The 26,279-nt window shown below is 35.5% G+C and overlaps 1 protein-coding gene across 11 annotated transcripts in view; it reads left to right on the forward strand.

Moving 5' to 3' along the window:
- The window catches only part of DGKB (diacylglycerol kinase beta), a 792,867-nt gene that overhangs the window by 266,066 nt on the left and 500,522 nt on the right, over positions 1 to 26,279 (forward strand). For all 11 annotated transcript variants that reach the window (XM_086695070.1, XM_025929944.2, XM_025929941.2 and 8 more), the window contains 4 exons: positions 6,450 to 6,567; positions 9,171 to 9,259; positions 9,343 to 9,459; positions 19,840 to 19,938. In XM_086695070.1, the coding sequence (XP_086551196.1) occupies positions 6,450 to 6,567; positions 9,171 to 9,259; positions 9,343 to 9,459; positions 19,840 to 19,938 (423 nt within the window). The remainder of the gene's footprint in view (positions 1 to 6,449; positions 6,568 to 9,170; positions 9,260 to 9,342; positions 9,460 to 19,839; positions 19,939 to 26,279) is intronic.

Genomic DNA, 26,279 nt, shown 5'->3' on the forward strand with positions numbered 1-26,279 from the left:
ACCCCCCAAGCCCCCCCCCTTTTGCTAATCAAATTGGAAATCTAGAAGCTTTAGGTTGAATCCAGCCATTTATTGTGCAGCCAGTCTTGTTATGTTGTCCTATACATTCTTGTCTTCTGTCAATTATGAGCTCAGGGAGTAGATTCTAATTGATAGTGCTTGTTAAATACCACAGTGCATTTGAAAGTGACTGTGGTGTACTAGCCAAATTACACAGATAAGAACATTGTCCTGGGAGAGAAATCCTTACTTCTAATGCAAAGCAGAACAGTTGTGATTTCATGGTAGTTTATTTTTCTCCATCAATGGACTTTAAATATTTACTCTATTTCAAGTACTATCTGTTTTGGCAGCAAAATCACAAATGTAGTTTATCAGAACCTGATTCTATATCAAATGCTAGAGAGTAAGAGTCATTTCTTTTCTATTATAAGAAGTCCATGAGGGGCACCTGGGTGGCTCAGTCAGTTAAGCATCTGACTTCGGCTTAGGTCATGATATCACAGCCTTTGAGTTCGAGTCCCGCATCAGGCTCTGTGCTGACAGCTCAGAGCCTGGAGCCTGCTTCGGATTCTGTGTCTCCCTCTCTCTCTGTCCCTCCCCCGCTTGTGCTCTGTCTCTCTCTGTCTCTCAAAAATGAATAAATGTAAAAAAAATTTTTTTTAATTAAAAAAAAAAAAAAGAAGGCCATGAAACTTAGCAAATCCAGTATGAAATGGTACAGTCTGTTACATCTGAAGGAAAACTGAGAGTTTGGGTGGCGCTTGTGATTTTTATTATACCTGAAGCAGAGTCATTTATTTATAAGGTCTTTGTTGCAGTTGCTCATTTCCACCATATGGCTGGCACAGAAGTAATCACAGGAACTAAGTAAAGGAAAGAGCAAAGCTGTGTTCCAGGAAAACCTTATTTACAAAAACAGCTTGCTAGTCAGATTTTACCCACAGGCCATAGTTTTCTGACCCATGATTTATTCTGTCGCTTATCTGTCATATTAGAAACAGAAAGAGTATTAATTTATATTTAGTCATTTAGGAGAAAGGAATCTAATATCTTTTTATTTAGCTCAGTTAGACCCAACAAGACATGTAGACTAATGAAGAGATAGTACGGTAGCAGTGAACTTCATCAAATTGATCTTTACCTTGGCTCTGTTACTAACTAACTAGGTCATTTTTGTGCCAGCCAGTCATTCTCTCTAGATACATAAAAAGAAACTAGGCAACAATATTCCTTTCCTTTTCAAATATTCTTTCAACTCAGTTATTCTTTTTTTTTTTTTTTTTTTTTTTTAGATTAACAAGATAATTCATAGTGCTGCAATTCCTAAAATCTGTAATCTTGGATCATTATTAGGTTTTTCAAAGAAAATTCCTGAATTCATATTATCATAAAAACAGAAATACACATTTAAGTAGGAGCCTGGCTTAAGATAAGAATACCTTAACTTCTTAGTCTTGGATTGTAGTGCCCACATCTGGCATGTATGGCTTTTGAGTGGATATATGTTTTCATTTCATTTTATGTGTTCTCAGAATCCTGGACTTTAAATGCTATACATCATTTAAACTTTGCTGTTGATCAGAATGTCTTAGGACACATATTTTCAGCTGACTCAGCAAAGTAAAAGTAACCACTTGGTGTGCCTCCTGATTTCTGATGAAGTCTATTTCCTGATGAAATTTCTGAGTATAATGGAGAGCCGAAGATGATGCATTCTTAATAGACTAAGCTATATTTGGAAAACTAATGCTTCACACTCTATTTTTTAAATTTAATTTGGTTGAGCTGTTGTTCTGCTGTTTATACATTGCTCAATCTTGAAAGGAATTATGAAGCTGGATAAATGCAACAATTCTTGAGATTCCAAGTTGGGTCATTCAAGGACGCCAGCTTGGTGCTGTGATGTGCTCTTGGATTTGCATTTGAACCCAAGAATGGCAGGTCCTGAGCCTGGCTTTTAAAAATGGGATCTGGAGATAAGCAGTTGATTGCAACTCTACTCAGAATTTTAAACTGTCTCTCTGCATTCTCTTTGCCCAGATCTGATGTAACTCATCTTTCTGTCTTAAAGAGCATTTTCTTACATATTGTTATATCTTTTTGGAGACCTTGAGCAGAAAAGGAAGGTAATTGAATGGCCATTATTATTTAATAAGTTGGAATTAATTTGCAACATTTGCTCTTAAAAGTGTCTTAAGTGAAGTCAGCTGAAACAGACAGGGATGTGGCCCGGTATGGGGATTAGGGGCATTTTGGCTATGGCATTAGTAAATTTTCTCCTTCAGGTCTTTTGAAAAAATGAGATTATTTATAGTAGCCCTAGTTCACTTGAACATGATATGTGATCTTGGATGCATTTAGGGAAAAACTAAAACTTTAGAAATCATTAGGGTCATGAAATAGCTTCCAAACATTTCCAAGGGGCATTCTTGCCTTTGAAACCTCCTTTTGACTTCTAGGGAGTAAAAAGGGAAGAGGAACTTAGGGCTCTTTCTCTGTGTGAACTTGCCTCCGTTTCATTAAGTGGTTCTCTGTCATAATCAGTTCACAGAACTGAACCACTTCACTTATAAAATACAGTGTTTTGTAAATATCAGGAGGAAATTTCTACTAAAAGTGATGTCTGGTAATGAAAAACAGAACAGATTTTTTATGAAACAAAGTATAGTAAACCTACAAACATCCTTCTCAAGTCTTTTGGCTAAAACATTGGGATGTTACAACTCAACCCAATGATAGTAATAATATTTGCTGTTTATATAACACCAATCTTCTGAGGAGCTAAATTGACTTCACAGGTATTGTATAATGAAACCTCACACCACAGCCTGGGAGAGGAAAGTAGGTGTTTCCATTTTATTAGAGAGGAAAATAGGAAGAGAGGTGAAATGGCTTATCCACATTTTCATAGTAGGCCAGGAATCAAGCCTTCTGGATTTTTCTCTTCATTTCTTGTTTAAAAAGATGAATTCCTTTCTATGACAATAAATATTTATTTGCAAGAGAAGTACTATTAGGGACATGCTCTACTGGCTGATAGAATATAATAAGGGACAGATTCTCCCTGTCCCCCACTAAGTTTAATAAGACAAACAAGACAAGACATGAAAATACAGAGGGCTGGAGTATAATTTGCACTGCTGAGAAATAGTTGGCTCCTGGTTTCAATTTCTTCTCTTGAAGTCACATACATATTTCATCCTTTGCATATTTTGGCAATGTATCCGGTTAAGAGCTATAAAGCTATTTAATTTGTTTTTTGGTAAAGTATTTTATGTCTGGGTAATGGATTTGTACATCAGTTACAGCCTGTAACATGGCTAAGTGTTCTGATTGACAGAACACCCACGTTCAGACTTGTTTATTTTTTGATAAGGAAAATGCCAGCTAACTTAGTCCATATGTGCTCTTCAACAAGATGAGGCTTATTCACATGTAATGGACATTCATTTAAAAATAAAATGACAAGGATTATAAGAACAGTAATACGTATTAAAATTCCATATTTTTTTCTTTCCTCGTTTCACTTAAGAATGTTTGTTTAACCTGATTTTATCTATATCTATGTATTATTTCTATCTACCTATCTATAGCTATGTGTCTATATCTATATCTATATCTGTATCTATATCTATATCTGTATCTATATCTATATCTGTATCTATATCTATATCTGTATCTATATCTATTAAATTAACAACCCCCTCACTTAAACTTTTCACTCAGGATGTTTTATTCTTATTTTAAGGAATAGAAATTTTAAAATACAGACAGTTTGAAAAACATAGCAATGCTAAACAAATATATAAAATGTTCCATTCATATAATAACAACACAAGAAATCTCATGACTCAAACAAATTAGAACTGGATTCAGAAAGTACTATAGGGGCGCCTGGGTGGCGCAGTCGGTTAAGCGTCCGACTTCAGCCAGGTCACGATCTCGCGGTCCGTGAGTTCGAGCCCCGCGTCGGGCTCTGGGCTGATGGCTCAGAGCCTGGAGCCTGTTTCCGATTCTGTGTCTCCCTCTCTCTCTGCCCCTCCCCCGTTCATGCTCTGTCTCTCTCTGTCCCAAAAATAAATAAACGTTGAAAAAAAAAATTAAAAAAAAAAAAAAAAAAAAAAAAAAAAGAAAGTACTATAAACACTATTTCTTATTTTATTTTATTTATTTTGAGAGAGACAGAGAGAGCATGAGCCGGGAGGGGCAGAGAGAGAATCTCAATCTCCACTCTCAGTGCAGAGCACCACACAGGGCTTGAGCTCATGAAACCATGGGATCATGACCTGAGCCGAAATCAAGAGTTGGGCACTTAACTGACTGAGCCACTCAGGCACCACTATAAAAACTATTTCTTAAGTTGTGGAAGAAAATTAAAACACCAGTGTTTTCTGATGTCCTCTCCACAACACCCTTAGCATAACTGCTTTTGTTGAGAGCTTGTTTGTCAAAACAAACAAACAAAAAACAAAAAAAAAACTAAACATTGTCCAGAACTGTGAAGGGTCTAAGAAGTTCCCTACTTGCACATTAGCAAGTTAGCTTGTTCAAGTTTCATGTATGCTGGCAGAGGACATGAGACACCTGGGTCAGAAACAAAGGACATTTATTTATAGCACAGCAAGAGGTAGGAGCTGCATGTTTGAGCCAGTTCTCTTGGCCTATAGTCTCACACAGGTGATGGAGCATGTCACAAGGAATCACTGTGCACAGCCTCAGAGCTTGGATCCCCTGGCTCGGGGAAACTAAATCTTTTATAATGTGCAATAAACAAACCTGCTTAACCTTTTCTTAGAAGAGAGAGATTATTTTTATTATACTGGACAGTAAGTAAAACTGCCCTCTGCTCTGTAGGGAGATCCTTCTCTATTGTCCAAGGCTACCTGTTTTTCAAATATCTTTAAAAAGATAACCTGGAAAAAATGACAGTTCTTCTGCTTACAAAATGTGCAGAAATTCAAGACACCCATGGAGAATTATCTCCCAGGAAACATTTTCATTAATGTTTCATATTATGATGCAAATTTGACATTTCTGGTTCTAATGTAAGAGTTAGTTACTATGGATTTAATCAAGTATTTTAAATCTGATGGTTTTATCTCATCACTGGAAATAAAAAAAGGTGGTCAGGAAGCATTATTATTAATATTTTAGTATAAAGAAAAATGAAACGATCTGGACATGTTTATATTGTCCCACCACTATGGAAAATGTATTCATGTCACAGCACACAGTAGGTGATCAAAAAGTTTTATTAGGTGAATGTGTTCTGAAAAATATAACAACTAGGCTAACGTGAAATATCATGTCCTATAGTGGTTGCCATTGAATAAGTGATGCCTAAAATTAATCTGAGTTTGATAGAATTTGGTGAATGGTGTACACGTTCTGCAAGGACAGAAAATGATAGTAACAACAGTAATGGTATTTAATAATTTCATTTAGTATCTTGACCTTCTTGTAAGGAATTCAAGAGATTCAGGAGCATCTTAGTATTTCATTTTACTTCAGTCTGAACAATATAGATGTAATTAAATACCTATTAGAGAAATAGCTATTATGATATTATATAGTTTTACTTAGAAGAATAAATCATAATTATAATTGTTATGAAAAATGTGATTTAACTCAAACTTAAGATTATTATAGCAAATAACTATAGTGCTTGTTATAAATAAATACCATAATACAGTTTTAATATTTTAGCACCTTTCTATGAGATCAAAATCACTCATATTTTATGGAAGAGGAATAAACAAGATGATAATATAATTAAGTCCGATGATAATATAATTAAGTCCTTAAAAAGTTTATCTTTTAAATTTTGCTAGCTGTGACATACAAAAATACACTAATGTAAACTATAAGGTGTAAGTAGTCCTCAACTGAAGTCTTAAAATAACACCAATAACTTACCTTTAAGTAATTGTTCTTTCCCACCCCATTCCATCCCATTCCTCTGCCTCCTTTAAGACCCCCTATCATGAAATTTGAATATTCCTACTACTAAGCAAGGGTTAACATTCTTTCCAAGTTTGTATTTGTCAGGCTTTTCCACTCAAGAAGAGCGTTTTCTCTTTATTTATTCATTTACTTCTTTCTGGAATTGTTCTAAGGATAAAATTTTCAAAGGCGAGGCAAGCATGTCCCCTTTCTTAGGGAGTGCTCGGTTTGCCAGGTCATTATGATGGTTTGGGACATGCTGTTGAACTGTTGACATTAGACAAGAATGTGTGCGTTGCTATAGTATCCGAGATGTGTTAGCGGATCTCATTCCACTAGAGCACATGTGTTTTTCTAGACTCTTGGGCGATCTTGGAGAAAGTCAGGGATGAAATAACAGATTGTCTTCAAATGCCTCAGTCCAGCTCTGAATTTTATTGGCACTTGCATATTCCACTGTTTATTTCATTAAGTGAAATCTGTTTCTTTTGCGTCCTGCGCAGAACGTGAAGGATGACGGACAGCATGTGTGGCGACTCAAACACTTTAACAAACCTGCCTACTGCAATCTTTGCCTGAACATGCTGATTGGTGTGGGGAAGCAGGGCCTCTGCTGTTCCTGTGAGTATATTTACTTTGCCTGGACGTCATCACCTGGAGGAAAGGTTGATTTCATGGAATAGTCCTATTTGTAGATGGAGACCTAAGAAATGATTCTGACCTTTCCTGTACCTAGGATTCATGTTTCCCTGCAATATGTTCCTAAATGTTTAGGTCTCTCTGGTTTTATCTTTCTTCACTTTTGAGAAACCTTCCCCTTGGAAAAGAACAAAGGACATTTTCCAATTGAGTAGCCATTTTCTTTCCATTGTAGTTTGATTTATGTATGATTCCCATTTCTTCTGGGACTATTATGAAAATTCCCACTGGTTTCTCATATTTTTATCTTACTCATATTTGCCCTTTTTTTCCAAGTTAGCCACTTAATTCACATTGTCTTCCTATCATGAGACATTTCTTTTAGGTCTTTTAAAAACAATTAAATTAATTGATTACTAATTTGCATTCAAATTAAGGATACAAACTAATCTTAAAGCTCAGGCAAGTAATTTTTAATGCTAGCATGAGGAAAACCTTCATATATGATTAATGGATATTGGGAACCAAAGGGTTGCCACTTCATGAGTTGTGGCCATTATTTCCATTTCAGTACACTTACCCTTACAATTTCCGTTTTTTTCTGTTGAGTGAGTACTGCCCATTAGAGTTTTCTGGTAGTATAGATAAGAATTTATTAACAAGTCACCTAAGTATTTTTAAATACACAATATTTATGCCTGAGAAATGTTTACATTTTCCTTTGACCCTGTTAAAACAGAGGAATAGTGTGTCCTAATCAATAAATATGCCATTCTCTTAGTCCAACAATTTGTCCAACCATCTCCTTTTCTGCTATGTATGGAGTTACTGAAAACTGTCAAGTACTTTTTTATGTTTACTTATTTATTTTTGAGAGAGAGAGAGCCAGAGAGAGAGAGCTAGCATGTGACCAGGGATGGGGGAACAGAGTGAGAGAGGGAGAGAGAGAATCCCAAGCAGGCTCCATGCTGTCAGTGCAGAGCCCAATATGGGGTTTGAACCCATTAACAGCGAGATCATGACCTGAACCAAAATCAAGAGTTGGATGCTCAACCAACTGAGCCACACAGGTATCCCAGAAACTGTCAAGTTTATTAAACACATCCCATTTTTTGGTGCATGTATATTAAATCTAATTTCTTACTTGGCTTCCATACAGCCCTGCTGGCTTCTGATACTATTTTTAGGTAGCAGCATCTTTGGTACTATATCTGAGAACTGACTTCCTCTTACGTGTCCCATTTGACATAAAAACCATGTTTTAATGCCACGTTTAGGTGAAATTAATAAAGTTATGTGAAATTGGCTTATGTCACTTCAGAGGGCAGTTTCTAGTGGCCACATTTGAGAGGCTAGTTATGCTAGAACATACTTTATGTACAAAGGAAGTAATCTGTTTTTAAACTTTATTTTTTTAAAGTTCACTTATTTGTTTTGAGAGAGAAAGAGAGCATGAGTGGTGGAGAGGAAGAGAGAGAGGAGACAGACTGAATCCCAAGTAGGCTCCACACTGTCAGTGTGGAGCCCGATACGGGGCTCTCAAACTCATGAACTGTGAGATCATGACCTGAGCCGAAGTCAAGAGCCTGATGCTTAACTGACTGAGCCAACAAAGTGCCCCTAAACTTTGTTACTTTTAAGGAAAAGGATTTTTCATGGTAGATTCTACTGATGGGAGCATATGAAACAAAATGATAATTCATTGTGAGTGCCGTCAAAGAGAGAGTGAGAATTTTGCTCACAAATTTTAACTGAGCAGTGTGACAAATGTAATACTCAACATTGTTACCAATATGGAAAAGAAGAAAAAGTGTGATTTCGTCTTCAAAGTCACCAAAGGAAATAAAAATTGTGGATATTTTAAAACAGTTTTACTATATAAATATGTGAATTTAGTATTGTTCATTCCAATTCTACGTAGTGGTTTGTTTTTGCCTTATTGAGAGGACTACACAGTAATTTTTTATTTAGTTTTTATTCTATATATTTATACATTTAGAGCTCTTTTAGAATAGGTTGTTCCTTTTGGACAAGCAGTGCCATGATGGCAAGTGAGGGATAAACTTATTTTGAAGGCCTGGCATGTATGATGAAATCTATTCTCTGGAAATGGACTAATCAGCCATTTAAGGTTTAGATAAATCAATAGAGAAAATAGCATAAACTCGTGGGCTTTTATTTCCATGCCCTCCAGCTGCTCTCATGCCTATACTTTGTAAAATATAGATCTCTTCCTTCTAGCAAATGACACCAAGCCATTTGGCAGTCATCAATTTGTCTTTAATATTTCTGTCATCTGGGAATTATTGTGAAAAATTTGAGTGAGGCCTGATTTAATTAAGCATTTCCTGCTATGCCATGACAGAGGAGTCTTGGTTTTTCACATGCATAATATTTCCTGTACTAATTGGCCTTTTGTATTCCATGGTAAAAACAGTCAACTTAGACTTTTTCTTGATGTAGCTGATTGGATTGATTAGGGGGCAGTGGATGTAGAATGAGGTTCTGTTAATGTCGTTCTTTCCCTATACAATTGCACTCGGGACCAGCATTAACTCTGAATGTGTATACGTGTTTCTTTTCAGTTTGCAAGTACACAGTGCATGAGCGTTGTGTGGCTAGAGCGCCGCCTTCTTGCATCAAGACGTATGTGAAGTCCAAGAAGAACACTGATGTAAGTGTGTAGCTGTACTTGCTCTCTTAGGGTGATGTTGAGGTATGCCTCCTCTCAATCACAATGTTCTTTTCTTATTCTAGGTCATGCACCATTACTGGGTTGAAGGTAACTGCCCAACCAAGTGTGATAAGTGCCACAAGACGGTTAAATGTTACCAGGGTCTGACAGGACTGCATTGTGTTTGGTGTCAGATCACAGTGAGTAACATCGGAAAACAAATCTCTAGCATTCACTCAAAATGACGACACTCCAAGAATTTTATCCTGGATGATGATCCAGAATTTTAGACTAACTTAGCATAAAACCATGGAAGCTTCTTATCCCATGTGGCTCTCAAAGGGATAAGTGTCAGAGTCAGATTTGTCCTCATAGAATCCAGAATCTTAGAACTACTGACATTCTTAGAGAATTTACCATTATGTAGATTCCAGCTATGTTCCAGGGAGCTCTGGGGGGTTACCAGGAAGGTAATGAAAAGCCATGGCTAGGGGTGGGCACTGTGTGTTGGGTATAGTCTGTGTAGAACTCCGCTCTCCCTCCATCCCCAGTGCTATTTTGGAAGAAATTTGTTTTACATGTTGTAAATGTATTTTAATCACAGAATCTATGGGCTTAAAAAAGGTAAAAAGATGAAAAAAACTTAATTATATAACGAAGATCCAAGACCAAGAAACATAGCAAATTGATGTTGACCACATGGTTAGGTAGACATGCAAGTGGGTCGATATTTTAGTTCTCGATGCTTCTAAGAACTTATTTCGTGCTTCTTCACAATATGTTGTTGCCTTGTTTCTTCACTTATATCATGATTTGAGGGATACAGTTTTACATGTGGCATTTACATATAATATTTATAGATGTAAACTCTAGTCATTATAATGATACTGAGAGTTGACAAAGAAGAGGTAAATTGGTCTTTTCTGGGAACTTTTAGGATTCTAGTTGGTTTGTATAATTATGAAAACCTGGTTCAAATAAATTCTGGAATAAATGATTTTAGATGATATTGATACTATTTTTGTGCTTAATTTTTGGAAATTAGTGGGGTGCCTAGGTGGCTCAGTCATTTAAGCATCCGACTCTTGATTTCTCACAATTCGTGAGATCAAGTCCCACACTGGGCTCTCTGCTGACAGTGAAAAGACTGCTTGGGACTCTGTCTCTCTCTCCCTGTCTCTCTTCCCCTCCCCAGCTTACACTCATGAGTGCTCTTTCTCTCTCTCAAAATAAATAAATAAATAAATAAATAAATAAATAAATAAATAAACATTAAAAAATGATTTCTGAGAATTAGATAGAATGCCATTTTTATGGCATAGTACAAAAATATTTATGGAATTGTTTCCCCTCCCACACATAACATTTTGATTTTGTTTTTCCAGCTAAGGCATGAGTGCTCTTGTTAGAGGAGAAATTGTTCTTGCTTTTGTGCAACTAAAACAGTAGAGGGCACTGTTCCAGTTAAGTACATTTTTCTGTAGTGCCCCTGATCACCATACCCCACAAACCATTTATGATTTTTCTTAAGCACACATATGCATAACACACAGGATAATGAGAAAAACAAACTGTGACTTGCATTTCAAAAATACAATTACGTACTTTTTTAAATGAACACATTTTCTTCAATCATTTTCAGCTATTACTCAGTTAAATTACATTTACATTTGAAATTTCCTCAATTATGAAAGACAGTTTTATACTTTTGAAGTGTTTGGTTATTATAATAAAATGTGTAACAATGATTTAAATTACTCATATGGATTACTTAAACGTGTTAAATCCTCAGTTTTAAGAAGACCACACTATTTCGTTTTAGAAAATTTGTGCACATTATATAATAATTTTTGTTTGCTAAGCATCTGTAAAATATGCAGTTTTTGGTTCAGATCTTATAGAAGCCTGTTTTGATTATTTTTCCCTTAATAGTGCATCTTTCATTAGTTATATCTTGACTTAAACTGAATTAGGGGTGCCAGGGTGGCCTAGTCAGTTGAGCGTCCGAATTCGGCTCGGGTCATCATCTCACAGCTCGTGAGTTCGAGCCCCACGTTGGGCTCTGTGCTGACAGCTCAGAGCTTGGAGCCTGCTTTGGATTCTGTGTCTCCCTCTTTCTCTTCCCCTAACCCACTTGCATTCTGTCTCTCTCTCCAAAATAAATAAACATTAAAAAAATTTTTTTAATATAGAAAAAAAAATAAATAAACTGAATTGGGACAATATCAGAATTTATTTCTTCTTTATATTTCAAGTTGTTTCCTCATTCTTCATAAATTTCAAATGTAATGTCTTAGGTTTGTTTTTCTTCTCTTTTTTAATTTATTTAAATTAATATCTTTTAAATGTGTACTCATCTTAAACATGCATTGCTAAATATAAAATATGCATTGCTAATACAAAAGCTTTTGAGCTTCCGGAATTTTCTTTATTTAGCTCATTTCTTCCTTTCATTTTTTAATCTCCATGAAGTGTCCTCTCCTTTCTATTCTATGGAAATGACTCATATCAAAGTTACCATTGGAAATAGTCTGTTATTTCTATTTCATGAATCTTGAAATTATTTTCTTGTTTTATATCCCATTTTGTTTCCCGACCTTTCTTCCTTATGTTTTAATGGCCCTCTCATCTATGGCTCCACAAATCTGCATTGCTACCCCAACCACTTATTAGTCACACATTTATATTTGATCTGAATGTTGGCCCCAATCTTGTAAGAAATTGGGCCTTGCTTTTGTAGGAAAGAGGGTGTTCCCTCTGAAGAAACTATATACTTTTTCAACTCTCAGGATTTCGTGTCCAAATCAATTCAGACAATAAACCCCTGACATCTTAAGTAAAGATCAGTGCATATATGAAGATTACTTTGTCACTATGGCAGGGCACAATATAACCTATAAATGTCTTCAAATCTTTTAATTCTGGGTCACTTGGGTGTCTCAATAGGTTGAGTGTCCCACTCTTGATTTTGACTCAGGTTGTGATCCCAGGGTCATGGGATCAGACCCGGAGTCGGGCTCTGTGCTGAGCATAGAACCTGCTTGGGATTCTCTCTCTCTCTCATTTTGCCCCTCTCCCCCTGATCTCTATCTCTCTAAAATAAATAAAATGAAAAAAAAAATCCTTTAGTTCTACTTAAGAAATAAAGGAGCAGTGAGGGGTTAAAGGCAGAGTAAAAAAAAAAAAAAAAAAAAAAAAAAAAAAAATGGCTGCCCTCTTACTAAGCTCTGCTAAGTCCTGAGGCTTCTGGAGAACCTCAGCCTTATTTTTCACACACCATGATCTCTAAAGGTCATTCGGGTATTTGGTTTATGAAACAAAATTCCACAATTTTTAAAAAAAGTTGTCATCTATCCAAAAGAATATGTAGCCCTCTCAAAAGTAAGTTCAGCCTTTTCTGCACTTTTGGATTTTTAATTATGGGCAATTTTAAGGACATATTTATTAATTTAATGATGCTGTACCTAGGTTAAACAGAAAATATTTACCTTAGAATATTTATATATTTACTGCCATCTATAGTTTCTTCTTGAACCATTGTATAAAGATTTTAGTATAAAATTGATTTTATACCAGTTCTTAACTGGTGCTTACCTACTACTACTCATTGCCTTTAAACAGACTGAATCCACTTTCTTATGTCTATGCTTCCCAGAAAGTTCTATTAATATAGCACATAGCTAGCAGAAGTTGTGAAAGAGATGGGTTGTGGCCTCATCAATGCTGAGTTTTAGGGAGACTTACCTGAGTGGAGTCTGTGGGAAATAGATTGCAGAGAGAAACAAAGAGCATGAAACTTCATTTCACAGGTTTCCCAAATGCCATTATTTCTTTTATGTTTACTTTTAGAAATGGTTTGAGTCTTCTAAGGCCGATCAGATAGATTCTTAACATGGTCACTGTCCAACAACTAAGATAGCAGTTGTATAATCTTGGGCTAGACATATAAGAAGTTGTGAGCTGTTTCCTAATTTGTAAAATGGAGTTAATGGATATGCACCTTATGGGATTTTTGTAAGAATTAAACGAGTAAAAAAAAAAATCTCTGTAGGTGTATTTAGGGCAAGACCTCACACATAATAAGTGCTCAGTAATTGACAATTATTAACATAATGAAATCTAGGCAAAATATCATAGGGTCACAAAATCCAACCCCTGGTTCACAGAGGGCACTCCATGATTATTACTCATGCCCTTTCTCTTTCACCTCTGGAAGGATCTAGTTGCCCAGACTAAATCAGACTAGTATCTGCATATTCTAAAATCATCCAGAACCATGTGGTCCTGAATCTCACTAAATCCTAGACTAAGCTGATTTATTTATATTCACAAAAAGCACCAATTCCAGCTCTCTCTTTTCTGTCAGCCATGGCATCATCATGCTTGCAGTCATTGGAAATAAAGTTAGAAATCAGTTTCTTTTATTCTTGTCTTTCACCTTTCTCTCATATAGTCAACCTATCACTGAGCCTTGACATTTTTTCCTTAAAATATCTCTCTCGGATTTGAGTTTTTGTATCCATCATTCACAGCCCAAGTGCAAACTCTTAGCACCTCTCAACTAGATTAGAGTCAGAATCTCTTGGCTTATCTCCCTAACAGAAGGTACTTTTCCTATAATGCAGGCTGCAAACCACCTCCAGAATCATCTTCTGAAAATACTAGTTTGTTATCATATGCCACCTTCAGCACCCTATAATAGTTCTGTGATAATAAATGCAGCCCTCACTTCCTTTTACCCGACCTGGTTTTCATTTCCTCAAATATCAGCCCCAAACCCAAGCACATGACGTATATGTTATTCCTTTCTACACACAGCCCCTGCTGTAGTCGTGCATAGCTGTGGGCAGTCCCTTGGGAGGGCCATGCTTCCCCCTTACCTGTTATTTTACTTACTTTATTCCCTTGACTGTACCCACCTTGAATTCTAACTGCCCCTCAAAAACCAAATTAAGTTCCATATCTTCCTTGAAATTTCCCTTGACACTAATCACTCTCTCTCTCCTTTTTAAAAATACTTTCTATACATTGAGTCAATACCAAAATGAAAGACTAAATGCTCTCCAGTGGTTTCAGGTCTACGTACTGAAGTTGTACACACTGCCAGACTACAATGTGATTGAGCTCCTGGTCAAAAATAGACACTTCTACCTAATCACCTAAAGTACTTAACAGAGTATTGAGGTTAGAGAAGGTCCTCAATAAGTTAACTTAATCACTGATATACTCGTCTTCTTAATGTTAAATATTGAATTTTAAGTGCACATCCTAAATTCTGTTTTTTTTAAAAAAGATCATCCTATAATACCTAAATCTGCATCAACTATGCAAGTAAGTTTACACAAATACTAAAGGTAAAAACTCATTTTAATACTTCCTTTTTAGTCAGCAGTTGTGGCTTCTTGAAATGATACTTTTTGCCAGATTGTAGATTGTAAACTCTTAGAAAATAGAGTTTTATCTCCTGTTGCAAACCTTACGTGAAAAAATAAAAACAGAAAACTCCTAAGTAGGAATAGTGTAAACTATCTTCTAGCATTTATGAAACCGTTTTATTACATTTTTATAATTCAATCAGTCATACTAAATATGTTCATTGATTCTCTCTTCCTTCTCTTGTTTACATTCTCTGATCCCAAGATCCCACTATTTATACGTTTTCATTTCTGTTGAGAGTTTATTTCCTTGACATTCTATTTAAAACAAGTTGTAATTTGCTCCTCATTGTAGTTAAATGTCCCTGGTCAGGTAGAGCTCCCCAGGATAGGAGGGTGATATATTTCATTTGAACTTGACTAAAGAAAGCCTATATTGTGGCTATGAATTATTTACTTTTGGTATCATGAGTGCTACTACATTATTAGAATATTAGGCCACCAGCAGTAGTGTTTAAAGGTTTCCAATACCTTTCCAACAGGAATATTATGCTTTAGCAAAAGCTTGCATTAAAGTAGCAACCTGAACTTGCAAAATGTTAGAGATAAAAGGGTGTGTAAACCAACAGTGTTTTTGTAAATCAGGTCCCTTAGTTTTGCTTTGGAAGAATGACTTCTCTTCTTTTCTTCCAAATTAAAATGAAAATATATTTCCTATTTTTCCTCCTTTGACTTCTTAAATCCCAATGCTTTCTTTTCAATAGAGTACCCCAACTCTTTTCTCAACTCTTCCCTGTAAATACACACACACACACACACACACACACACACACACACACACACACACATGCGTACGCACTCACACACACATACAAACTCTCACGTTTTCTTTTTCTTCCTAACTTGAGACAGCTTTTCCCAATAAACATAGATCTGGCTGTAAATTAGGTGCTATTGGAAATTGTCATAAACTCTAAAATTATTTCCAAATCTTTAATTCACTTCCAGGAAAAGCTGGTTTGTATTTTATGAATTTTGTAGATAAAGGTCTGATTCCCTTAACTCAAATGGGAATTTCTGTATGTATAATAAAATGACCTATGCGTTACTCTTAGAAAAAATTGCAAACACAACCATAAGCACACATAAAAACATTTAAAAGAAGGTAACAGTTTCCTATTTCTGGGCTCTATCGGCCATTTTATTGAAGACCTGGGATTCATCAATGCTCTAGTTTATTTGTATTCTTGATGAGGATTTTTGTATTTACACTTTTGGTGATTTGGGATCTGGGTTATCTTTAAGACAATTTTCAGTCTTCAGCAACTTATTGACACTGAAAAGGACTCAGCTGTGTCTTTTACTGATATGCTTGTCTGTAAAATGTCATGGTGACAAGTTTAAGCAAATTGTTTTTGTTGCTGATTATGTTCGCTTTTTTCATTTTTAAGATTGTATTGAAAAATAACATACATGCAGGAGAGTTTAAATGTCCTAAGGGTAGAGCTCAATGAATTTTGCACAAATGAACGCTCCATGTAACAAGAATCTGATCAAGAAATAGAACATTACCAGTAACCTAAGATTTCGTGTGAAGAAGGGAAGGAAGGAAATTTTAAATTCTTTCATATCCTATTTTCTGGACATTTGCTGTTTTTTAATAGACTTTTTATTTTTAGAGTAGTTTAAGGTTCACAGCAAAAAAATGTTCACTTTTAATCTTGATAAATAGTGCTGAGAACTATGTATTATTATTATTATTATTATTATATTTGGCTTTCACATTTTATCCCTTGTCCTCAAGTGTATCTCTGAGCAATACAGTGAATAAACTAGATCTGCTGTACAAATTTGACTTACAGCTTTTAGAATGATGAGAATGATCAGCAGTTCCAACATGGTGTCCTCAGTTTTGACACTTTTGGCTTCATACAATGTCATGGTGTCTATGGCCACCCAAATATATTTAGCAGCTATAGGATTCCAGTCTTTAAAAAAGGTGTAAGGCATCATTGCACATTATTAGTTAATATAGACTTTTGGGGTAGGAGAATTTTCTTGCACTCTGTGTCCCTGTTTCACTGACGATCATATAGTTACCAACTTTCTCATAGTCTCTGTTATTGGCCTATGTTCCTGCAGGATTCTACCTCACAGCTGACTCGACAAACCTCAATGACTGTGCCCCTCCCCCGTTCATGCTCTGTCTCTGTCCCAAAAATAAATAAACATTGAAAAAAAAAAAAAAAAAAAAGGGGCGCCTGGGTGGCGCAGTCGGTTAAGCGTCCGACTTCAGCCAGGTCACGATCTCGCGGTCCGTGAGTTCGAGCCCCGCGTCAGGCTCTAGGCTGATGGCTCGGAGCCTGGAGCCTGTTTCCGATTCTGTGTCTCCCTCTCTCTGTGCCCCTCCCCCGTTCATGCTCTGTCTCTCTCTGTCCCAAAAATAAATAAACATTGAAAAAAAAAATTAAAAAAAACCTCAATGATATGAGCCATGTGACAGGCAAACTGAAAAAAAACCCTTACTAGCTTTATTTAGCACTTCTACTCTGAAATCTCCAACCCCAGATATGAAGAGTTATTCCCTGTACATACATTCTGTTGAGCTCATCACTGTGATTCTACTGGAGTCCTTAGTTCTTTCTTTTTGGATGGAAAACAGGTAAGAAAGAAAGAAAGAAAGAAAGAGAGAAAGAAAGAAAGAAAGAAAGAAAGAAAGAAAGAAAGAAAGAGAGAGAAAGAAAGAAGAAAGAAAGAAAGAAAGAAAGAAAGAAAGAAAGAAAGAAAGAAAAAAGGAAAAAGAAAGAAGTGTCATTAAGTTTATGTTTGCCATCTCTTCTTACATCTGATAACGCTCAAATACCTATACAGAAAGCTCACTTGTCCTTTACCAGATCAGTTGCAAATTGTTGGAAGCACATGGAATGCAGGTATGAAGGAGGCTGAGGCCTTCAGATAGCACATCTGTGGTCAGTGCTGGCAAGAGATTAGGAGTGCCCTGCCCCTCTGTCCTTCAGAGTCACGTGTGAGGCTTTACAAACTTCAGTCAAGAGTAAAAATTCAGTGTTTTCTCATTCTGTACACACAAGGATTTTTATTATAGATCTTATCTCTACAAAATAGAGTCTTCTGAGAGTCTGCATTCTCAGTTTTAAAGAGGTTGTGCAGGATCAAAACACAAGAGCTTTTTTGCTGTGACACCCTACTAACACATGAGTGTTAAGACTCATCGTTTGTGTTTGGTTTGGGTTCAGTTTTCATAGTGATGGATATATTAGTTTCCTAAGACTGCCATAACAAAATGCCACAAAATGAGTAGCGTAAAACAACAGAATTTTATTCTCTCATAGAGGCTAGAAATTTGAAATCAAGATGTCAGCAGAATAATACTCCCTGTGAAGGCTCTTTGGGAGAATGCTTTCTTGCCTCTTCCTAGCTTCTGGTGATTGCCTTCCATCCTTGGTGTTCCTTGGCTTATAACTGCATCACCAAATTTCTACCTCTCTTGCCACATGGCCTCTTCCCTCCATCGCTGTCCCTCTATGTCCAGATTTTTCTCTCCTTATGAAGTCACCAGTTATTGGATTAAGGCTACTCTTACTCCATTAAACTTCATCTGACCTTGAATACATCTACAGAGATCTCTCCAAATAAGCTCACATTCACAGGTATCAAGAATTAGGACTTCAACACATCTTTTGAGGAAACCATTGTCCATTAAGTCCACATCCAAAATTCCAGGGCCATGATTTATTCCAAGGAAATTGACTAAGTCCAATAATTTAATAATATATTTCACCAGTCACTAGTTCTAATTTGAAGTAACCATGCATTTTCATTTGCCAAATTAGAATACCCATTTATTTAGTTCTATTTTACATGTAGCTTGACCTTCTTTATCTTCAACATCTCTTACTTTTTGACAAAGATCCGCAATGCTTGTTAAGAAGATTAAGCCACTTTTGGGAAGGGGTTTACATGTCACTGAGAAGCAGAGCTGCTAATGATGGATGAATGTATAAAGGGTCTTTCATTTCATATAATGTGGCCTGATGTGCAGTAATTACAGTCCAAGTAGTCTTAAGTCAGGCAAGGAGGTAGTATGACAGATATTTTAGATTCAAGGGCAACAGAAATACACCTTCAGTAGATTTCTGTCACCGACTGTAAATCAATACTCTTTAGTTGTTTATGTTTGATTGCTAATTAACTGCTGACAAAGGTAAGTTTGTTTTTGAAATTAATGTAGCCATGACTTAAATGGAGTGACTTTTGGTCCCAAACTGAAAAAGTGATGCAGCTCTGCTTTTATTTTGAACTAGGCATGTTGCTTTATTAACATGTATAATTGTTCTAAAGTATTAATATTTTATGTTAAATTTTATATTTTAATAATTTTATATTAGCTTTGTATGGTGCGGGAGAGGGAGAAATCCCTAGATGCCTTTAGCAAATTTGTATGATTCCAATGATAACTACCACCTCAATTTTAAAAATCACTATTTAATGCACTAGGTTATAACCTTAATTTAAACCTGTGACCAAGATGGATAAAAATATCAGTTTCGTTTCATACATGTTGAAAAGTAAATAACACATTATGTAATTATACACTAACTTAATGTAGAGCTGATAGATACAATATAAAGATAAATTTTATCATCATAATCATCTTCTTATATTTATATCCTGCTCCTACTGAGATGAATCTCTGGTTACATTTACATATTGAATTACAAAGTTAAAACTAATGATGGGATCAATTATGCCCCATACTGAGCTGTGCACTTTGGAATGACTTTGAGAAAACAGGAGGGTCAAAAAAAAAAAAAAAAGCATCCACAGCACACAGTGGTTTCAAGATTATGCTAACAGATAAGCAAAGGAAGGACCGTAGTAGACAACAATTTGTGTTTGTCAAAGAAATCAGGTTTTTATTGGTGTAAAGCCTAAAGTATATTTTGAATATAAATATTTCTGAGAATGAGAAAATATATAGGCTGGGTCACAGAAGTTGCTAAATGGTTTATTTAAGGTAGATGTATAAAAGCAAATGTAATATGAATCGCTTTATGGTCATCTTAATTGTTCTTGTAATTCCTTTGATGTATTGTTAGTGTATTTGCTGTATCTCAGTTGAAATACCTGCTGTACGTTTGCTCTTGTCATGCCAGAGTTGATAGTGTCCTCTTTCTACTTTCCTAGCTGCATAATAAATGTGCTTCTCATCTCAAACCTGAATGTGACTGCGGACCTCTGAAGGACCATATTTTACCACCCACAACAATCTGTCCAGTAGTACTGGTGAGTTTTTCCTTCTCATCATCCTGCTATAACTTGGGGTCTCTATGACTGACTGGTACACTATACCACTAAATGCTTCCAGAGCTAATTTTCCATTGATCAAGGCAGAGCTCTATAGATCTAAAAGACCTCATTACTGCGGAGTAGACACCTTTGCCCACTATATTTCCTTTTCTCTTCATGGCACAATAAACGTTTTAGTAAGGTATGCTCTAACTGAAGCTGACTAAGGCTTTATCACTTAGTCATGCTGTACTTACCAGAAATTGTATAGGCAGAACACTTCTACATTTTACATGTTTTATAGATCTAGCTTCCCAGAATAATGAAGTTATTCTTATGGGCAATTTTGCTGGGGATGCACATTATATATCTGCAACGTTGAGTTCTCTTATCTAGGTCAGAGGCTACCTAGAATGAGGACACATACGCTGAAGAAAGTTATGCACTGCCATTAGGTGTATTTTATTTTTTATTAGTGAACAGTAAATTTAACTCTCTGCAAAATACTTAATTAAATAAATGTGCAAGTGGAAAATGTGTTAAGTGAGGTAACCCAGAAAAAAAGCAAACCTTGATAGAGAAGCAGATATTTAAAGATGATATTCATTTTACATTTCAAAATCCAAATTGTGTCTAAAGTTTAACACTTATTTTACAAAACAAACTATTTTTTTGTATATAATGCAATCTGTATTTTTTAAAAACTATGGAAATTAAGTGGCTGGAACTTCAGCTTGATATAATAAAAATACAACAACTAAAAAATGTTAGACAAATACTTTTCTAAAGGTCAATCTAGAAATTAATCAAATTACTCAATTTGCACCCACTTATGATTCATTTTGTAATTATCTGTAAAATACTGGTTGTATTTTAAATGTCTTTATTTAAAAAAATTATTTAAAACTCCTAATTTTCTCAAACTACAACATAGAGCAAAAGAAAATACCTCCACCTTGCTGAGGATAGCAATAACCGATTCTCAATTTCCTTTCTTTGTGTGTGATTTATTAGACATCCTGTAGCAAATAAGATTAATTAAAAATAATGAATGCCATATAAATATACTTTACATTTTTAGATGAATTGGGGGTGTCATTTTATTCTTTTAGAGTGTTATTTTAAAGAGAAAGGACTTGTAGAATTTTTACATGTTTTCATCCTTTTTAAAAAATATAGTAATTTTACTGGTTTTGTTGCAGATCTCAGATTTTAATTCTGAGAAGAAATTCATTATGTCATCCTACCTTCTAGCTACCTATGTAAAACCCATTCAATTTATTGAAACAGTGGACTACTTCTTTGGTCCACTTATATCAGCCTCTGGTCACATAAAGTTAAGCATGAGATGTATTCTTTTTACCCTCTATCTTTTCTTTCTTTGAGAGAATCAAAGGTAAAGAACATGTGTTACACAAATATTCTTGTCTTTTAGCAATCTTACAAACCCTCTCATTATTTCGTTGTTTTTTTTTTTTTAGATACTCTTGATTCTGAAGATTTAATTTCAGTCATGAAATCTTCCTTCAGTTTTAATCATCAGTTGTATCTCAACACTTACCATTTTCTCATTTCCTTGGTACTCTCTACTCTGAAATACGTGGGCACTATTGACCTCTTCATCCTTCATGAATGCCTACCTTTCACTGACTTCCATTATACCACATTCTCCTGGTCTTTCTTCTCCTGGTTTCCCTGGAGACTTCCTTTTTTGTCTTTCCTGGCTTTCATAACTTCCTCCTGCTCCGTGTTGGTGCATCCCGTGCTCAACCGTCATATGTCACAGCTTTTCACTCTTAACATTCTTCCCAGTGGGATCTTGTTTATTTAGTTGACTTCATTACCATGTTAATTTATATACAGTTCATCCTCCATCCATAGGTTTGAATCTCAAATCTATGAGGCTGCAACTTGAAGGTCCCATGTTGTTTTACATGCCTAATATATTATTATTATTATTTAATGTAATAATGATAATTCATATATATTGAACATATATACCATACCAGCTACCATGCTAAACAGGTTAATTCATTAATTCAATAAGTATTTATTGAGTGTCTAGTTGATGCCACATAGTATTATAGGCAGGGGGGTAAAACAGTAAAAGCTAAATTAAATCTTTGCTTTTGTGGGGTTTTCATTCCAGCAATAAACAATGAAATGAGAAAATTATTTCCTACCTGGTTGTATGTTAAATGTAAAAGACAAAACTGAAACAGGAAAAAAAGAGAAGAAATGTTGGTGCTGCAGTTACGAAAGGGGTGGTCAAGAAAGAGTTCAGTAAGGGGATAGTTGAATGAAGAGTTGAAGAATGTGAGGGAGTCACCCAGGTGGCTTACTGGGGATGGAATTTCACAGAGGAGTCACCAAGGAAGAACGAGGAAAGGCTTAGAGGCAGGAAAAAATGGTCATATCTGAAAGGCATCAAGATTAGTGGCTGGGCCTAAGTGAGAAAGAAGAATAGTAGAGGACAAGCTCACAAGTATCACAAAAATTTTCATGTCCTGTGGGGCAATTTAGGCCATTTTAAGATCTTTAGTTTTTATTTCAAGTGAGGTTGGAAGCCATTAGAGGATTTTTGACCAGAAATATGATTTATATTTTAAAAAGAACAATCAAACTGGTGAGGGGGAAGCAGTGAATGAAAACATATGTGACACTTCTCTCTTATCAGAGACATAGGAAGCTGGGTCGTTACTGAGAGCAAGGAAGGTATAAACTGTATGAGAAGTTTGTGGATTGGGAAGAAGTTACACAACAGGCACCTAGAAATGTGGGAGCTTAATGGATCAAGGAAATGCCATTTGATTGGCAGGGAACAATGAGCAGCCACTTGTTAATCATCATAGATTTAGAGTAAGACCAGTAAACTTGGATGAGTATACTTCTCTGGTCACATTCAGTCATATTTCTTTAGTTTCAATCTAGCTCCAGGAGTAGAATAGGTATAACCTAGCCTTAACAAGACTGTTTTGCTAAATACGATCCAAATAGAGAGTAACCAAGGAATTGAGACTATATGCAATGGAATGCTTATAAGGATTGGTCATGGAAGTTAAGCTGGGAGGTAAGGGAAGTAAGAACATGAAGAGTGAGGCACAGTAATGGGTGTTAGGAAGAATATCTTATGGATCATAATTGAATCAAAGATCGTTGAAGTCAAGGTTACTGGTGTGAGGTTGTGGGAGCGAGCGGAGTCACAAATGGAGATTATGAAGGGGTTGTGGTTACTGGTAATGATATGTATGAGTTTGTTTAATCCTCATAGTGACACCGTGAGATCAATATTATAACTATCTCCATTTTGTATGTGAGGAAACTGGGAAACGGAGTTTAAGTAAATTTCCTATGTCACATGGCAACGAAGTGGCAAACCAGAACTGGAACCCAAACGTGTCACTCCAGAGCTTGTGCACTGAACTCATCATTATTACCCCTTTTCCAAATCCCGAAATAGGCCTTCTCCTATTTATTTTATCTTGGTGACTAGAACATTCATATCCCAACTTTCCTAAGACAGAAACCTTAGAATTATCATTGCTTCATCTTGAATATCAGGTTGGTCATTGGGCAGCCTATTCTAATATTCTTAATCCTTTCCTTTTCTTCAGCCCATCCATAACGGCCTCACATGCCACTATCACAAATTGTTCTCCAGGATTGTCCTAATGGCACCTTACTGAATTGCCTCCATTCCGTACATTCTTCATTCTGCTTCCCGAATCCACTTGCGAAAATGCAGTATAATATTTTAATTCCAAACTATCTAGCATGGTGAGCAAGGCTTTAACTAGATCAACTCATCCAGTCCTTCATATGCCAATTACTCACTAGAAATCAAGGATGATTTGAACTACTGTAGTTCTCTTAAGTACACCTGCTCTTTAAAGCCTTTGAAGTTTTGTGTATCTTAATAAACCAGCCTGAATCACTTTGCTTTAAAATTTCCCCCAACTTGCTAAGTGGAAATTAAAGGTTACGTTCTTGTCATGGAATAGATCCTATTAAACCCATTAACTATCTAAATACTGATACTTTAAACATATTAATGCAGTTGTTCTGCCCATAAAATTGCTTAATTTTTTCTGGCTGATGGGCTTTGAGACTTTTCAGTTTTTAAGCTATCATTTTATATCCCAGGATAATTCCACACCACGTCACCTGTTGTAAAATTATAAACTTTTACTTAAAGAAAATCGTTAGTCTTTTTTAATGTTTATTTATTTATTTTGAGAAAGAGATCACAAGTGGTGGGGGGGAGCAGAGAGAAAGAGGGGGAGAAAGAGAGAGAACCATAAGCAGGTTCCATGCTCAGTGTGGAGCCTGATGTGGGGCTTGATCCCACAACCACGAGATCATGACCTGAGCCAAAATCAAGAGTTGGGTGCTTAACCAACTGAGCCACGCAGGTGCCCCCAAAATCATTAGTTTTTCAAAAATAATATAATCTTGTTTTTGTTTTTTTTTCAATAACAATTTCCTTCTTAAAAAAATTATGAGACCCATTTTCTCATGCTAATGTCCTCAAAGAAGAACAGGTGAGGTTCAGAATCACTTATTGCAAAATGGCTGTGAATATCTTCTCTATCACATTCCAGGAAATATAAAATGAGGAACTTAAGATACCTATTTTTGTTGAGGTTTTTTTTTTTTTTCCTTTTCCTTAACTGTATGGTCAGGAATTGGTTATTGAATAAGTGGTATAAACAATATGGAGCCCTGATTCCTGGTTGAAACATCTTAATAATATAAGTTCAAGGTCTATAGCAGCAGTTTTTTTGATATTTTATAATGTCTTTTTTAGGTTTTTTTTTATCTCTTAAAAAATCCTACACCAAATTTCTCAGCCCACCAATTACTCCTCAACACTTGTTACTAACTTTAAGTTAATGATTCAATTGATATGTGTTCACCTCTTTTGCAGATTAGCAAGGTAAGCATCTTTTTTTCACTGGTGGCACGTTTTTATTAGCATATACTACAAATGGCCTCCACACATAATTGGTCTTGATAGTGCCTATTGCCATAAAAATGGATTAAAACCAACTACTCTGAAATTAAAATTGAAATGTAACCAGTAACTCTATCCATCAGATATAATCACTGTTTTCTGAGATTGAAATTGGTATCAGGCATATTTTGAAAGTATTATAAAAAAACACATAGCTTAAAATTTATATAATTTTGAGATTTTGTCAAGATATTCTATGGCTGTGTTTGCATACTGATAATGCTTTCTTGCAAAAATTTTCCAGCAAAAATGATGACATTCGTGGGCCATTTATTGCCATATTGAAGAAAATTCAGAACTGTTTACAAAAGCAGATTTCTTGAAGGCCTTCCTTCATCCTACCTCCAAGTGATTCTATTCAGTGGAGACTCGTGATAAGCAACTTAATTTCCATAAAAAGCCATTAATTCTTCCCAATTGATTGTTAAAATGAGTATTTCTCCTTTGAATAAAATCCTTTAAAAATTCATTCTTGATTCTTGCTATAGATTGCACTCAGAAATTTCTGTTGTCCAACCTCATAGTGACAATGCAAAATAGAATTGTAATAATAGCATGTAGAACATGGCTTGATATGCTTGAAATCTATCTTTTATGTTCTAAATTTAACCTCCAACCAAAGACAGACTTGGTCCATTTGTTTTAGTCCCTTACTGATTTGCTATAATTATATGTGAACTCACCATCATGGCTTCAGCCTATATTGAAAGACATTTTAAAAATCATACAGAACTCCTTATTGTCACAAAAAAAGCTATATTTTTAGAGATGCCTTCATTACCTAACAGAAATCCTTCTCAGTTCTCTTTATCATGGTTTTCTTATCTTTTGGACACTGTGAGTCTTATTACTGTCATGATTTATTTTCTCTCCTTAGGATGCACTAGAGTTAAATGCTTGGCCACATTTAACAATGATACACATTTTTATGTTACTTACTTCTATGTGCTAATCCATAACTTTATTGCTGGTTTATCAAATTATAATGGCCTCAGTTAGTACTTTTATTTTTTTAATTATTTTTGATAGTACATAAGTTTGTTAGATCACGGAAATCCATGAAATAGGCTAGAGTCCCTTTGATTCTTAGAGTAATTTTATAGAGTCAGCTATAAATGTTCTTAAATTTTTTTATAAAATTTATTTTAAGAGAGAGAGAGTGAGAGAGCACAAGTGGGGGAGGGGAAGAGACAGAGGGAGAGAAAAAGAATTCCAGAGAAACTCTGCACTGTCAGCGCTGAGACCAACTTGGGCTTGAACTCACAAAATCTAAGATCAGGACCTGAGCCGAAATCAAGAGTCAGATGCTTAACCGACTGAGCCA

This window comes from Puma concolor, chromosome A2, assembly GCF_028749965.1.
Source record: "Puma concolor isolate L17-30 chromosome A2, mPumCon1.1.hap2, whole genome shotgun sequence".
Taxonomy (NCBI): Eukaryota; Metazoa; Chordata; class Mammalia; order Carnivora; family Felidae; genus Puma; species Puma concolor.